This window comes from Ochotona princeps, chromosome 7 (assembly GCF_030435755.1).
Source record: "Ochotona princeps isolate mOchPri1 chromosome 7, mOchPri1.hap1, whole genome shotgun sequence".
Taxonomy (NCBI): domain Eukaryota; kingdom Metazoa; phylum Chordata; class Mammalia; order Lagomorpha; family Ochotonidae; genus Ochotona; species Ochotona princeps.
Window position 1 is genome coordinate 10,700,913 of NC_080838.1, and position 17,197 is coordinate 10,718,109.

Sequence of the window (17,197 nt, forward strand, 5' to 3'; positions counted from 1 at the left end):
TAAAAACTTTACAACGTAAGCAAGCCACACAATTTATGTGTACAGATTAAACATGACTCATGGAAAGTCAAGAATCTGTAGTAAAATTGCATGTGTCAACTTGAAAAAAAGAAAATAATAACCACTGGAAAGAGCCCAAGAGGACAAATAGGACGTATGTAGCCTGATGACAGAAGGATGTCACGAACCTAACACATCCCAGCTATGCACATCCTTTGAGTACTATTCCACGTGAAATACAAGCAGTATCACCAACAGCGTTACAAAACCATTACCTAACCAATGAATACCGCTGCTTAAAAACTGAGCAGAAAGAGCCCCACCCTGAACGAAGCTAATTCCAGACGGACTGAAAGAGTCACCAGTAAAAAATGAGACCATAATACAGAGAATGCTTTCATGAGAGCTCAGAAGAGAGGGGTACTCTGAGTAAGAACAAATACAGGAAACTTTAAGAACATCTACTTATAAAATATGCACAAAAGCCTAGCTACAAGACAACTACATTGGGAAAAAATGCAATAAATATGTCAGAAAAAAGTAAACCTTCTTAACATATAAACTGTTCTTTAATAAGGCAATAACTTTTCTGCTGAAAGAACACATTAATAACTTCCTTTAAAATAAACAGAGGGAGTGGCGTTGGCAGGGTGATACAGCAACCAGTCCTCCGCCTGCAACTGCCGGCGTCCCACACAGGCAACCGGTCCTGGCCCAGCTGCTCTACTTCCCATCCAGCTCCCTGCTTCTGACTTGGGAAAGCAGTGGAGGATGCTGCAAAGCCTTGGGACCCCATACCTACGAGGGAGACCCGGAAGAAGCTCCTGGCTTCAGCTCAGCTTAGCTCTAGCCACTTGGGAGTGAACCAATAGATAAAAGATCTGTTTCTCCTCTCTGTGAATCTTGTGAATAAAAATAAATCTTAAATAAAAAAATACGCACAACACATAAAGAAGCCTGGGTGTTGTGGTACAGTGGGTGAAGTCGCCACCAGCATCCACACACAACAGCTGGTTCGAGTTCAGCTTCCTGCTCACGTGCCTGGGAAGCATCAGACAACAGCACAAGGACCTGGGCCGCTGCCCTGCACATAGGAGAACCGGATGGAGTTCCTGGCTCCAGACCTGAACTTGACCCAGCCTCCAGTGTCAGCTGCAGTCACTTTGAGAATGAAACAAATGAAAACCAACCCCCCTTGCTCTCTCTCCCTCTCTTACTTCGCCGTTCAAATAAATAAATCATTAGGAAATGCATAAGTAATTCACAAAAGCTTGAATATAATTGTGAATTGCCCATTTTTCTACATGATTGTCACTTGAAAGCGGAGAAACTTGTCACCAGGTGACTGTATTTTTGTGTATTATACAAACTTTCTAGGATAAGGGTATGGAGTGTTCAATTTTCAATCTATATTTACTGTTTCAGAAGTTAATTCAAGTCTTCCAAGAAATTTCCATTTATCTCCTCTTGAGCAAAGAAGTGGAGGCAGTAATGCCTCCATACGGCAAACTAGACTCATACCAGTTCTCCATTTATTTTAGTTATCTAGGAGACAGTTTGCATCTGCTAGATCACTCAGCTAACCCCAACGAGGAGTACGGCTGGCTAGGCTGGAAGCCAGCACTCAACCTAGGTTGCTAACACGGGTGGCAAGGACTCAGCTTCTGCAGACATCACCTGCTGCCTCTCGACAGGAAGGCACAACCGAAGATCAGACACGGGGTGCAAGCACAGTGGCCTAGGAGGCTAATCCTCTGCCTGCCAGCACCAGCATCCCATATGAGCAAAGTTAAAACCCAGCTGTTCCACTTGTGATCCAGCTTCCTGTTTATGGACTGGGAAGGCAAAGGAGGATGGCCCAAGTCCTTCGGTCCTTGCACCCACATGGGAGATTTAGAAAAAAGCTCCTGACTCCCAGTTTCAGATCAGCCCAGCTCTAGCCATTACAGCCACTTGGGGAGTGAACAGCAGATGGAAGATGTGTCTTGCCCCCTTCCTCTGTAATTCTAACTTTCCAAGTGAATAAATACATAAGTCTTAAAAATAATCAGATACAGGTCTCAGTCCAGACACTGCAATATGTGGACCATAAACATCCTCACCACGAGATCAAATGCCAGCTACAACACGACTATCTTCATCTGTGCTTAGCAGAGCATCGGGATCCCTGTTCTTCCCACTCTGGGGTGTGCTATCCTACAGCCACACGCACTTCTAAGACACATGGCCTCTCCAGTGTGACAGGGAGATGACAGCACTTTCAGTTACTCCAATGCCAGTGTCACCCATTCTAGCACACATCAACTCCTAACCTCACCTGACCTCCTGCCTTAAAGCTTCCTGAGCCTCTGTGAGAAATACAATGTCCGTTTTTATTTCTGCAGCATGGATCATATGGCTCCATGCCCAGTGAGTGCCCCAGCGACAGCTCTCTGGGGAGAAGCCAACCAACCAGCTTCCGTCTGCAGTGGCACCAACACTGACCCAAGCCACCCTCACCTCCCCACTGGCACCTCAACACTATTTCGCCAGAAAGGTGACAAGCCCCAGAGCTCTGGTGTGTCATCCTGGAAGACAGGATGCAGAGAGCAGGCAGAACCCTAAGCAATTCCTGTCTGGCAGGCAGGCAGACATCAAGCCCTAAATGAGATAACAGTGACGCAGGCCAGACCCCATACCAGACAAGTGTATTATCAGACTTACTTAGTTCTCACAGTATGCTTCTCAGAGTCACTGGTCTGTGTTGCAGACAAAAAACTGAGCTTCTCCAGGTCTTCAAAACTTGTTACTTGAGGCTCCAAATGATGATTCCACCCAGGAAGAACCAAGTCTTCCTCAAAGTCTTTCTGGAGTCCCACAACAGAGAACATAGGGCCCGAACAAGGACATCTCCGATGGCTCTCAGCGTAGCACCTTCCACAGCACAGCCTGACTGCTCTTGCAGCTTAACTTTCGCATAGGCAGAGTGAGAGTTCACGGCTGCTTGCTCACTCCCTTATAATGGTCACTCCAAGCACCTTGTAATGGTCAGGCTGATGCCAGGAACTCTCTCCAGGCCTCTCACAAGAGAGGCAAGGAGCCAACTCCTTGGATCATCATCACTGCCTCCCAGGCTGTTTTAAGACCAGGAAGCTGGAGGCAGGAGCCACAGGCAGAAGGAGCTATCCAAGTGAAACCCTCTGGAGCCATGTGCTCACTGGTTCATGTCCCTGCTGCTCAGCTTCTGACCCAGCTCCTGACTCATGGCCCAGGAAACACAGTGGAATGTGACCAAGTCTCTGGGCTCTTGCCACCCATGTAAGAGACCCAGATGAAGCTCCAAGCTCCAGCCTGGCCAAACCCTGGCTGTTGCAGCAATAAACTCGTAGACAAGACAGGAGATCTATCTACAACTCCCCCAAATACAGAAAGATAGAAAGAGGAAAAGAGAAGAAATGAGATATTCTGATTAGAGACTCCAGTTAGTGTCTTAAACACTAAATTCAATGGCTGCATTAACTACCCTTGTATTTCTTCAGTCTCACACAGCTGCTGCCTTCCCAAAAGCCAGCCAGCAAGTTAAATCATGACGAGCAGGGCTTCCCATACACACACCAAATGACTGGCATTAACAAACATTACTAAATTCAATTCAATTAAAACCCAACACTTTCATTGGCCCAAACCTAATTTTTTTTAATTGGAAAGGCAGATATACAGAGAGGAAGAGCTTGCGTCCGATGGTTCATTCCCCAAGCGACTCTAACAGCCAGAGCTGAGCCAATCTGAAGCCAGGAGCCAGGAACTTCCTCCAGGTCACCCATGCAGGCACAAGGTCCCAAGGCTTTGGGCAGTTCTCGACTGACCTCCCAGGCCACAAGCAGGGAGCTGGATGGGAAGTGGGGCCGCTGGGATTAGAACCAGCACCCATATGGGATCCTGGTGCATTCAAAGCGTGGGCTTTAGCAGCTACGCAATTGTGCTAGGCCCCGAAATTTTATTATATTTTGACAATCTTTACATTGTTGATTAGGGTAAAAAGTTACAAGGGCTAAAGGGAATACTGAGGAGAAACCCGACCCAGTCTCCCACCCACCCCAGGTCCCGGATGTAGGGCATGCTCTGAGATCCTTGCTCAAGTGGTCCTGGTAGTTCACCAGTTATGCATTGCTGCCAATCTCGCCACTCCAGACACGATGAGGCTGTTGAATAATCTACTGATTGACATAGTTCATCATAGGGTCTCCCTTTGTCCAGTATTTCGCTGCCAAGATACAGCTGTGGTGGTTGACTGACTTGTTCTGTCTTCCGTCTTTTCTTGGTTAAGGTTCTAAGCCCGCCATTTCGGTTGAGGGTATCGCTAAAGAAACTCTGAGGTGTTGCCAGACCAGAATCCTATATGTACTAGCAAGTACAGGACCTGGCACAGTTCATTGCCCGGATCAGCTGGTGGTTGCAATTCCTGGGTTGGGTCTGTTTTCAGCCCCGACTTCCATTGGAACCAATGGGTGTTGCAGTCCAGCCTGGTTCTGCTCATCACATACTCGGTCATCACACCAACCAGTGGGAGCTGCAGCCTAGTCAGAGCAACCCCCAATAACCCCCACCAGGCCTATCCCTGCCCTAATTTGCCAGCATGTATAGCAGACTAGTTCAGTCTGCCCCATATCCCATTTGGCTCTCGTAAATGTTGAAGGGTATTGTAGCTTAGTTCCATCCAACCAGCTCAGCTGTCCAGCCCTCACGGATGTTCAGTTCCTCTGTCTAGCCACCCCAGCCCCTGCGCTAGTTATTTTGTGCCCTCCCATGGGAGTGGTAACCCAAGAGGAAGGAGCCCACTATTTCCCTCCCAGGTCACTCTCACTCCCGGATTGTGCTCTCTCCAGGTGGCCCTGTGGCTGGATTTGACAGTATTAGCCCCTAGTGCCAGCTTCTGCTATGGTTAAGCCCCAACAGCTCTCATCCCCTTTAGTTTTGTTAGCACTAGTAGGAATAGTCCGCCCATCCTGGCTCTTCCCTGCTATGGTCCCCATGAGGCGCACAGGTGCTGCAGCCCTGCCTAGTCTGGTCCCAGCACATGCTCTCCGGTGAGAGTAGCTATCCAGCAAGGGAACCACCCCTTATTCCCCTGTCGGCTCTGCCCCCCCTTCCAGACTCTCACGTGTACTGGTTGGGAGATGCGGTCTCATCTGGCACAGGCAGCCTCACCTTGGCATTCTGTGTTGTGTACTGCTTTTGTCGTGACCGAACTTGCCCCGACCCACACTCCGCTCCAGCTTTCGGATTTGCCAGTGGACAACGCGAACCGATTCAGCCAGGTCCGACCCCAACCCATGCCAACTGTATGCCAGTGGGACAATTTCCATAACCTCTTCTGGGCTGTTTCCTTCCATGCTTCTTGCTCTTTTTTGTAGGATCCGTGTCCTGACAGAGGAGTTGCTCAGGCTCCTCCGTCAGAACCCCTCCTGATGGCAGGTTTCACGCTTACCAGTGGGTCTGTGGGCCAGCACTACTCAGTTCACCTCCCGTCCTAGCAGGAGCAGTGGCTATTCTTGTCTTCAACCCATTCTGGTTCTTGCTGTTCGATGTTTCAGCCCAGCCACGGCTCGTCCCTACCCACATGTAGCACATACATGGCTCAGTTGGGGTTGAAACCCAGTCTAGTCCGTCTCACATCTACCCTGGTCCTCCAGAACACCAGAAGGTGTTGCAGTCTGACCCGGCCCAGTGCACCAAGTCCCAGTCCACACTTGTGCTAAGGGAGGCTACAACTGTATCCCGACCAGAACGCAGCCCCATTCCAGCCTGTGCGCCCCTTGGTGGGAGGGAACCTCCACCCAGCCAGGGTCTCCCACCAGCTCCCCAACCGGGCCTGTTCCCAGCCAGTGTTAAGCATGCCAGTGGTTGCTCTGGTTCAGTTCGGCACCACCCGTCGCCTGTCGCAATCCCTGCCCTAGACACTGTGGCTTATCGTCCTTGGCTCACACAGACCAACTGGTGCAAGAACCTAGCTGGGCATGTCTTGTGGTCCATCCTGGTTTCCAATTTAACTTGTGGGCTAAGGTTTGCTCAGTACTGCCCGGGGCGCCCAATCCATCCCCTTTCCATACATTGACGAGCAATCGGAGCTACTTTGCCCAGCCTGCCCGACCCCCAGGTCTGGACCTCCTGTTCACCAGTGGGAGCTATGGATCACCAGGAGAATTCCCAAGTTTCTCCCCTTTATCCCCTCCCAGACCGAATTCTCACACCTGCCATTGGATTTTGGGCCAGTGCCCGGCCAACCTTCCTTTTGGCCTTGCATGGGTTGGCATACGCAGCAGCCCGGCACACCCCGCACCCCATTCAGGATGGACATTCCGGTGCCGCTCCCCTGACCTGTCCAGACTGTTGCAGGTTCATTCATCTGTATTTGTTAAGCTCCTTGGTGTCACCCAGCTTAGACGAGCACCATCCCCACTCCTAAGCCATCCAGTGAGGCTGAAATTTCCACAGGGTGTGACCCACACAACCTCCACACAATCTACCCCCAGATGTGGTTCTCGAGCGCTAGTTAATGTCATGGCCCTGCCTACTATGACCCCTCTGCTGATCTATCATCATGGCAAGTAATGGGGACATCCTGCTGGGCATGTCCAGAGTCTTAGCTTTTGAATGTATTGGTGTTCGGTATTCAGCATTGTTAAGTAATTACAAGTTCTTCAGAGGAAGATTTACTGTCATTGGGAATCTTTAAGATTGATTCACAGCCCCAAATCAGTGTGGGTTCAGCATGGAGCTACCTAAGCAGCAAATCAAACAACCAAAATCCCAGAGCTCCCCTGCTGGGCAGCCAGCAGGCAGAGCCTGGCACCAAATGGCACACTGGTCACCCGGGAGCAGCTCACCACGTGCACGTGGTGGCTGTCTCGTATGAAGTAGGCATGAGGCCACCGTCTTGCCCGGAGGCCTCCGCAGCCAGGCGGCTGCTGGAGGTTAAGGTCCCCGGACTCAAGGACCTGTCCCCTCCCAGGACCCTCCTCAGCTCAAGCTGAAGTGAGCAGTAGGTGGGGCCAGACCTACCTAACAAAGCTCGGAGACTCCCCCCGAGAGGTCCGCTCCTGGGTAGGCCCCGAAACTTAAGAAATACTTCAGGTAGGCTTTTAAATTGATATTTTGTCATTTGTAGAATCTTGAGGGATCAGTTGTTTAAACTGTGTTCACTGAACATAGTTCTGATAGGAACTATACAGGGAATGTGAGGTGAGAGTCCAGTCATGGGAGGAGACAGTAAGTCACAATACACATGGCAAGCGCATCTCTCAACCGTTCCATTCCAAGTTCTGATTTGATTAAAAGTAAAACCAGTTCTTTTCCAGAGATGGAGTGAACACACTCCACTGCCCACTCAGTATCTGCATGCTGCTGGCTGGCTTAATTAGACCCAGGGTTCTTTCACAGGTACTTATTCAATGTAAGGAAGCCTTTCTTCTACCATGGGATGTCTGGATATTTACAACACCACTGAGGAGACATATAAAACAGCCAACTTAGACATTAGCCTGTAGGGGTGGTACCATGATCCAGCAAGCCAAGCCTCTGCCTGCAGTGCTGGCACCCCATTTGGTTCCTATTCAAGCTGCAGCTGCTCCACTTCCAACCCAGCTCCCTGCTACTGGCTTGGGAAAGGAGAAGATGGCTCAAGGCCTTGGGCTCCTATATCCTAACATGGGAGACCTGCAGAGTCTCACGCCTTCCAACTTCAGATCAGCCTAGCTCTAGCAGTTGCAGCCATGTGGGGAGTGAGCCAGCAGATCTCAATCTCACACTCTCTCTCGCTCGCTCTCTCCCCCCATTTCAAATTAAAAAAAAAAATCTTTAACAGTAAGAATAACCTGCTATAGACTTACTAAATTTCACCACTTGCAGCTGCCTTGGCAGGCCTGGACCACATAATTCTATGGGCCAGATATTCCTCATGCCCAAAAGGCAGAAAGAGAGAGCTTTCATCCACTGGTTCACTCTCCAAAAGCCTGCAACACTCACACCTGGGTCAGGCTGCAACCGGGAACCAGCAAACTCGGTCCAGGTGCTCTGTGCAGGCAGCAGGGACTCCAGTGTTGGAGCCAGCATCTGCTGCCTACAGGTGTACTGACAGAAAGGTAGATGAGAAGCAAAGCAGATGGGACTTGACTCGGGCTCTGACACAGAATGAAGTCATCTCCACTTAAACTCATTTTTATTTGTATTGCTTGCTTGCTCAAATTTTGTGTTTGTGTGTACACATATGCATATACATGAAAGGGAGAGTTACAGAGAACAGGAGAGATACAGATCTTCCACCCACTGGTTCGCACCTCAAATGGCCACAATGGTCAGGGCTGGGCCAGGTCAAAGCCAGGAGCCTGGAACTCCACCCAGACCTTCCACGTGGGTTCCAGGTCACACGTACTTAGGTCACTATCCACTGCCTTCCCAAACACATTAGCAGGGAGCTCGTTGTACCACAAGATAGACCACTTGGACCAATATTTGAAGCAGTCATTTCAAATTCTCTGAACAGAACTCCTACCATGGATGGTACTTAGGTCTGACTCACGGCACTTGGCTCCAGAATTGCTTGGTCAGTACCTATATTCATTTTCTGTGGTCTTGTTAGTATCTACTGAGCAAAGACTATCACCAAAATACTGTAGGATCCTTGAGAGAGGCACAAGAGTTTGAAAACGAGTTAAGGACTGAGCAAGGCCTTGATTTTAAAATTCTAAGAGCAACTGGATGCACATGCAGCATGGAGCAACCCGTGTTCTGCTACGGTGAATGGCTGTTTTGCAGAGGTTAGAATCAGCACACATGAGCGCAGACGCATGAGGTGGCCATATGGCGCAGCAGTTTAACTGCTCACGTCTCGTATCAGAAGACCTGGGCTCAGTACCCAACACCCTCCCGAGTCTGGCCTCCTATTAACAGAACTCGGGAAGCAGCGGTGATAGCAACAAGGTGGCTGTCAAACACTGGAATCGAGTTCCTGACTCTGCTCCTGGCACCCACAGCTGTGTGGACATGTTGACTAAACCTGCAGATGGGAGCTCACTCTCTCCACCTCTCTGTCTCTGTCTCTCTCACACACACATACACAGATAGACAATCAAATAAATTAAACAGGTGGCCGGTTTGAAGCAGAGATTGAGGCATTTCTTGGGACATGAATACTCCTTATCAGAATTCCTGCATTCAAGTCAAAGTTCCACTTCTAGCTACACCTTCCTGCCTATGTGCACCCTGAGACACATCAGGCGACAGTGCACGTACCTGGGTCCCTGTGACCCATGGAGAGAGCTGCATTGCATACCTGGCTCATGGTCTTAGCCTGGATCAGCCCCATTTTTTGCAGGCATTTGGGTGGTAACCTAGCAAAAATCATGTTATCGTTCTGAAATAATTTTTTTTAAATAAAAGCCTTAAGAAGGGCCCAGTGCCATGGCCTAGCAGCTAAAGTATCACATTGCACGTGCCAGGATCTCATATGGGTGTCGGTTCTAATCTCGGTGGCCCCGCTTTCCATCCAGCTCCCTGCTTGTGGCCTGGAAAAGCAGTCGAGGACGGCCCAAAGCCTTGAAACCCTTCACCCGCATGGGAAACCTGGAGGAATCTCCTGTCTCCTGGCTTTGAATTGGCGCAGCACCAGCCATTGCAGTTGCCTGGGGAGTGAATCATCAGACATAAGATCTTACTCTGTCTCTCCTCCTCTCTGTATACCTGACTTTGCAACTAAAAAAAATCCTTTAAAAAAAAAGCCTTAAGAAAATGTAGTGTAACTGACAAAGCAAAGCAATAAGCACAAATCAGAGGATTTCCAGTCAGCATATCCAAACAGGACTCCAAATGAGAGAAGTCATCCATCCTGCAACTCAGATAGGCTTCTAGACCTTAGAGGGACGAGAAAGGAGTGTTGAGAAGCGTAAGAGTTTCATAGAAAAGCAATGAGCATGTCACTACCTGGCGGGAAGAAAAGAAAGTTAAGAATGTCTAAGAAAAGAAAGGTAAGTATCTCAAAATCCTGACATAAAGACTCTTTAATAACCACATGAAAACTGCTTGATGTCATTTAAAACAAGTTCTTTAACCTGCAAGAATACTGTCCCAGTAAGGAGATGAACCAGAGAAACACCAATGTGTGGTTGTCAAGGCACTACCAAGTGTAGAGAAAGCACAAATGCCTAAAGAAACCAGATTTTCCAACTACAAATCTTCCTGGTTCTTCTGAAATATTGGTTGATTCACCTATGTATTGGATACTTAGTAAGGAAGTGTGGATGTTGGTGAAAGGTTTAATAAAAGTGCAGGCACATTGTGTTAATCCCTGCTTCCTTCTCAGCCAGCCCCCTGCTAACCCACGTGAGAAAGCACTGAAAGGTGGCTCGGGTGCTGGGCCCTGCCACCCACAGGGGCAACCAGGATGAGTTCCTGGCTCCTGCCTTTAGCCTGGTCCCATCCACTGTTACGGTAATTTAGGGGAGTGAAATAACCTGCACTGCGTCTCTGTCTGTGTCTTTCTCTCTCCCTCCCTCCCTCCTTCCCTTTCAAGTAAATCATACCAAAAAGAAGAAATAGTCTTCTTAAGAAGACTTAACAATGTAATAGAAGACAGATGTTCATATATTGTTATGTAACACACAGAACCACCTATCTCTACTACTCACTTTCAAGTGTATGACTGTTAAAAAATGCTTATCCCAGGGATGCTTGCCCCCATGGCTCTGGCATAGGTTGGGAGGCCTGTACACAACAGAGTATGGGGGTTGGAGTCCCAGTCTTACACCAGTTTCAGCATTCTGGGAGACATCAATGATGGTTCCAGTAGCTGAGTCCCTGCCACCCAAGGGAGACACCCAGACTCAGCTTCCAGCTCCTGGCTTGCGCCTGACCCAGTCATAATGGGCGACAGCACACTAACCCAGCACATGGGGAGAACACACTTTTTCCCTCAACTCCCTGATTGTCAAATACGTAATCAAAGGAAAAAAAATGAGGCTTCCCCCCATAACCTGCAGTGGCTGCCTCCTCAGAGTTCACACCAACAGGTCTGACAGCTAACACATACCCTGCACTGGACAACAACACAGGGCAAAGTGCATCAACTTGCAGCCAGTGGCACATGGAGGCGGTACAGAATGGGGCTTAAGGACAGGGTGTGGCCACTGAACATTCTGAGACATGGACTAGCCCATTCAAATAATTTCTCCTTTTAAAACAAATTACTCTGGGCCCATTACAGTAGCCTGAAGTCTTTGCCTTACATGTACTGCGATCCCATATGAATGGCAGTTCTGTGCCAGCTGTTCCACTTCCCATCCAGCTCCTTCCTATTGCAAAGCAGCAGAGGATGACAAAGCCTTGGAACCCTGCACCCACATGGGACACCCTGAAGAAGCTCCTGGCTCCTGGCTTCAGATCAGCTCAGCTCCAAATGTTGCAGCCACTTGGAGAAAAAAACAGTGGACAGAACATGTTTCTCTGTAATTCTACCTATCTAATAAAAATTTTAAAAATAAAATACAAAACCTTGGGACCCTACGCAGAGCAAAGTAATCTAAGCCTCCACCTACAGTGCAAGCATCACATGAGTGCTGGCTCATGTCCCAGCTCTGCTTACATACAGCTCTCTGCTAACGGCCTGAGAAAGCAGTGGAGAATGGACCAAGTCCTCAGGTCTCAAAACCTGTGTAAGAGACCTAGAACAAGCTTCCAGCTCCTGGCTTCAGGGCAGCACGACTCCAGCCGTGTGGCCATTTGAGAAGTGAACCAGCAGATGAAAGATCTTCCTCTATCACTTTGTAACTCTGCCTTTCAAGTACTGATGCTCTTCCATAATATAATCTTGGCCTTCCCTTACCACCACCCAACTGAAGTCTTAGTAAAAAAAAAAAAAAAAAAAAAAAATTCCATTTTTTAGATGGAACATGCAGTACCAGCAATGAAATGATGAAAGATAAAGAAACTAGAATGCTTAATCTCCAGAATAGCCTAAAAAGAAGCGTTCAGACAAAACAAACCGGGGCGACGAGCAGTGAGACCCACAGTATCTCCTTTTATGGGTAAGAAACTCATATTGATCATCCACCCAAGGCCACTGGCATGCTTCCTGCCCTCCAACCTCCTGTTCCGAAGTCAGAGCGGGCACAAAACTGAGCAGCTCAGAACAGGCCTGGGAGTTCTCGTTGACCTCTCACTACTACATTGTCTGAACCGCCTCCATTTCCACTCTTTCTCTTAAATGACCAAGCAGGACCAGCACCCTAGCCTGGCAGGTCAAACATCAGCTAAGATATCGCACTCCCTGTCAGAGTGCCTGAGTTCAGTCCTGACTCCAGCTTCCACCTGACGCACACACAGGGAGACGGCAGAGATGGCTCAGTTACTTGAGCTCTAGCCACCCATATCCCCCACACCAGAAACCTGGGCTGAGCTCCAGGCTGCAGCGCAAACCATTGACAGGACCCAACGAAATGAACTGGCCAGTGGGAGCTCTTAATCTGCCTCTCCAACAAACAGAACCAAAACAGCACACCAAACTGAAATATAAAGTAACAAGTCAGTCAAGAAGAACTGATTCAGGAACTATTATCAAAAAAAAAAAAAAAAAAAAAAAAGCTCTTCGGGCCCCTCCATATGGTTGTACCTGTTGAAACCATGAAGTTCATTTGTACATAGGGGTTTTAATAGTTTCCTTAATGAAGCGGACAAAGGGAAAAACATTTCCAGGCATATTGAGGAGAGAAAGAATACAAATATAAAAATTCTCTTCCCTACCCAAAATTGGCATTATTCTCTTCTCATAGGGCCAAGACAAAAATGGCCAACAACTTACACGTCTCTTCTCATAGGGCCAAGACAAAATTGGCCAACAACTTGCACGTTACTTTTTCTCCCTCAAGAACAGACACAAAATTTAGAAAAGGTTAGAGCCAAATCATTTCTCTGGCTTCATTTCAATACTCAACATGACTAACTTGAGACATTGTTAAATATATCCCACGCTCCCCGCAGCAGTCATCAATTTATTCCCGGAAATCCTGGCTAACAACCAGCCCCTTCCATGCAGTCTGTGGTCTGCTCATCTTCATTACTATGTAACACACAACATGGCCACACAAAACCCCACACTCTTAGGATACTGGCACACAACAGCAGCTCAATAAATCCTTGTGAAATTGAAGGAAATTAGAAATCAACACTCCAAAATTCTTTTCCTAGTTTCACTGGCATCAGAGTTTAAGATTAGATACGCTGCCATGCCATATGGTAAAGCTACACAGTCTGTCACCAACCTGAGGTGTAATCAGAAATAATGGCATTCCTTGCAAGGATGAGATCCTCCTTTTCAGAGTAAATCTGCTGTTTGATTAAAGATATTTTTAAAGCTCTGAGTGGTAATGAGCAGCAAATGAAGTTTGCCAATGGTTTTACTGCTCTGCCCAAGTGTTTTTGTTTTGTATTTAATTCCACACCCCCAAAGGGGGGAAAGTCCATTTAAAACATGAAGCAACAGATGGTTTGTGGCAGCCTCCCTTCTGAAGAGGCCAATTGTGAATGAAGCGCGGCCCGACACAGCCACACTTTGTTTACAATGTGTATACTCAAATTAAACACCAACCTTTACAGCTCCAAGTTGCTCTTTTCTGAATTTTTCCAAGGGCTTAATCAGGGTTTCAGTTACACTTAATGCCTAGAAAACAAGAGAGACAACAAAAGAATACAATATTAGGTTTACAAACTAGAAAAAATTACTATTTGTTGATCCTGTTCCACCCTGCCCAGAAATAAAAACATATTTAACTGCTTTTGTTTCATCCTGCTAGTGCAACAATTAAAGCACTTCAACATATTAAAGCACTCAGACTCTAAATACTTTCAGGGAAGCAGAGGTGGCACACCCAGCCAGCAGAGTCCCACGGTGCTCCCACCAAGCAGCAACCAGGCCTGCAACAAAGGGGTCTATCACGTTCATTAACAGAACACTTCTGTTTGAGATTGTTTTTTCCTCCCCCTCCTCAGAAATTTAAAATTCAATTACATTCCTTTATTGGTAATCAGACTACATTATGGAGAGGCCTAGGATGGTGTCTGCCCAGTTAAATACACCCACTCTGCCTTCCTTACTGAAAACTAACCTTAAGCCCGGCAGAGTCAGCGGAGGTTCACAAAGCGAGAGCAAACCCTGGGGTGCACTGACCAACATGATGTCAGGCAGAAGGGGACATGGTAAGGACCACTGAACCTCCAAACATGACCACATTCATTCCTTACAGTGACTTTGGTTTTAAGTCAGAATATGTGAAAAACATGAAGAAAAGGGGGTACTCGGCAAGCAGAACATATTAACAATATGCTGCTGAAAAATGCTGGGAATAGAAAGTGAAAGTATTTGTAAACACTGGCTGCAAAACAATGTGGCGTTCATTTTTTTTTTTTTTTTACAAAAACCACCCAAATCCAAACCTGAAAAACTGACTTAGAATACAAAAGGATTCTTAAATTTAAGCTATTTCTACTACACACAGTCTGTCACCACAGTCAAGATGCACCAGGCTGTCCTCCCAGGTTCTACTCACACCCACCTGGGTCATCTGTCGTGCCAAGAGCTGGGGCAACAAAGTTAAAAGAATTAAGAGGAGGAGCTAGCCAGGGAAAGCATCTGCCCCCAAATATTTCCACACTGTCCTCTCTCCATTCTAGACCCTGTGACCCAAAAGAGCCAGCTCGATTTTCCACACTCGAGAGCAGAGCAGGGACCCATCAGCACAGGCCAGAAACCCCGAAGACACAAAGAATAAGAAATGTCCCCAGTTCCTTACCAGACAGCATATACAAGAGGTGGGAATCGTTTTTCTGCCAAGAGCCACATGGATAATATCATTCACAAGCCACACAGAATTATCACCTTAAAAATTAGCCTGAAAGAGATTTATCCAATCTTGAGTCCCACCTGTGCTTGCCTTAGCAGGGCCAGATCAAATGATTTCCAAGGGCTCAAAGAGACAGCTCAGTCAGAACCCCACCCCTGATAAAACAGTTCTGCCATACCATTTTCAATACAATCCAACTGACCTATGTCTCTCACTCTCATTTTTGACAGATTTATACGCGTATCTGTGACACATGCTTTGCTCCTGTATCTGGACCCATCCTAGTGGGTTCCTGAATAAGCCTACAAGTCTTCAATGGAGACTGGCATTGAAGAAAGTCAGCGCAGTGACACAGGCTGAGACCACAGGGGAGGACAACTGCTCAAGTCCGGGAAGCGTAGGAACACGGCATGAGAATGGTAACAGCCTGAGCCCAGGCTTAACCCACAGTCAACACTTGAGGAAAGGTATCCAAAGGGCCCTTCCACACTCAAAGCAGTCAGCATGAACTCCATTTCACAGGACAAGTATTTCCTAGGGATCCTGGGCCTGATGACAGGCAATCAACCATGAATACAAACACACACTCCTTCCCTTAAGACGAAAAGCTGAAACAGCTTGAATGGTGTTTGGGGAGGGCGGGGTGTCCCAGAAGGGTCCATGTATCAGGAACATGATGTCCAGAGTCTTACATTAACTTCGTTTAAATTATTTATTTATCTGAAGGAGTTAGAGGGAGAGAAAGATCATTCATTTGCTAGTTCCCTCTCCAGGGGACCACAACAGCTAGAACTGGGGCAGGCAAAAGCAGGAACTTTCAGCAGGTCTTCCACATGGGCGACAGGGTCAACTTCTGCTGCTTTCCCAGGTCATTAGCAGGAAGCTGAATGGGAAGTGAAACAGCCAGAATACAAGCACAAATCCCAGTGCTCACAGGAGATGCTCACAGTAGCTTTACCCACTACGCCACAACACTGGCCTCACTTTTTTTTAATTAAGGATGGAGCATAAATCTTTTTTTGGAGTTTAATCCTTTTATGGTATGAGAAGATGGCACTTCAGAAACACTGATTTGTGTTACACTATATTGGGCTGCCAGGGTGAGTCCCAAAGGCTTTATTAGGAAGATTTGAAGGAAAGATAAAAACTGTCTTCAGTGTCTCCCTGTGGCCTGGCTCTCCACAGACACTTGCCCTGTGTTCTTCCTCCATCAGAGGCCAGACTGATGGGACTGCCTCATCTTGGACCACAACCCTCCTGAACTCTAGGCCAAAACCACTCCTCTTCCTAAGAGCTCCTCTCTATACTTGCACTGAAGAAAGGAAAAGCTGAGTAGCAGCAGTGTATAATAAGCATGCAGACGCTGCAAATTCTGGTAATTCTTTCCAACGAGGGAAATAGGGTATGGTGAGTAAGTCAGCAGAGGAGGCATATGGGGAAAAAAGATATGCTTGGGAGGAGCTGCCCCCCAAGATCTGAAAGAAGAGAAGCAATCAGTGGTGCACAGAACAAAGGCAACTGCTTCATCCACGGAAGCAGGGGTGAAAGAAAGACCAAGTGAGCACCAGCTCATGTCCCGGTTGCTCTACTTCCCATCTAGCTCCTTGCCTGTGGTCTGGGAAAGCCCAAGGCCTTGGCACCCTGTACCCATATGGGAGACCCAGAGGAGGTTCCTGGCTTAGGATTGGCTCAGCTTTAGCCATCTGGAGAGTGAACCAGCACATGGAAGATCTTTGTATCTCTCCTTCTCCTTGTAAATCTGATTCTCCTTTCCTATAAAAATAAACCTTTAAAAAAATAAAAGAACAAGAAAGAACAGTTCATGTGCTATGACAAATGTCAAAAAGCCAGTGTAGATGGGGCATAAGGGACAACTGAGGAAGTGGGGAAGAGATGAGTGATGGTAGAAGGCCAGGACATGCTAAGACCCGTAGGCTCGGGCTCAGCATAGTGGCCTAGCGGCTAAAGTCCTTGCCTTGAACGTGCTGGGACCCAATATGAGCGCCAGTTCTAATCCCGGCTGCCCCACTTCCCATCCAGCTCCCTGCTTGTGGCCTGGGAAAGCAGTCAAGGATGGCAAAAAGCCTTGGGACCCTGCACCTACATGGGAGACCTGGAAGAAGTTCCTGGCTCCTGGCTTCAGACTGGCGTAGCACTGGCCATTACGCACAGTTGGGGAATGAATCATCGGCCGGAAGACTTTGCAATAAAAATAAACATCTTTAAAAAAAAAATAAAAAAAGACCCGTAGACTCTGGCACAAAGTTAGTCACTGAAAGGTACTCTGCTTTCATTTTTAATTTACTTTTATTTATATATAATTAGATTTT

The 17,197-nt window shown here is 47.5% G+C and overlaps 1 protein-coding gene across 2 annotated transcripts in view; it reads right to left on the reverse strand.

Annotated features, from left to right (window-relative positions):
• ARHGAP10 (Rho GTPase activating protein 10) overlaps positions 1-17,197 on the reverse strand; it is a 333,273-nt gene that overhangs the window by 196,232 nt on the left and 119,844 nt on the right. For both annotated transcript variants that reach the window (XR_009245824.1, XM_058666789.1), the window contains exon 4: positions 13,616-13,687. Coding sequence is in view for 1 of the 2 variants with exons in the window: in XM_058666789.1 (XP_058522772.1) it covers positions 13,616-13,687 (72 nt within the window). In the remaining variant the exon portion in view is untranslated. The remainder of the gene's footprint in view (positions 1-13,615; positions 13,688-17,197) is intronic.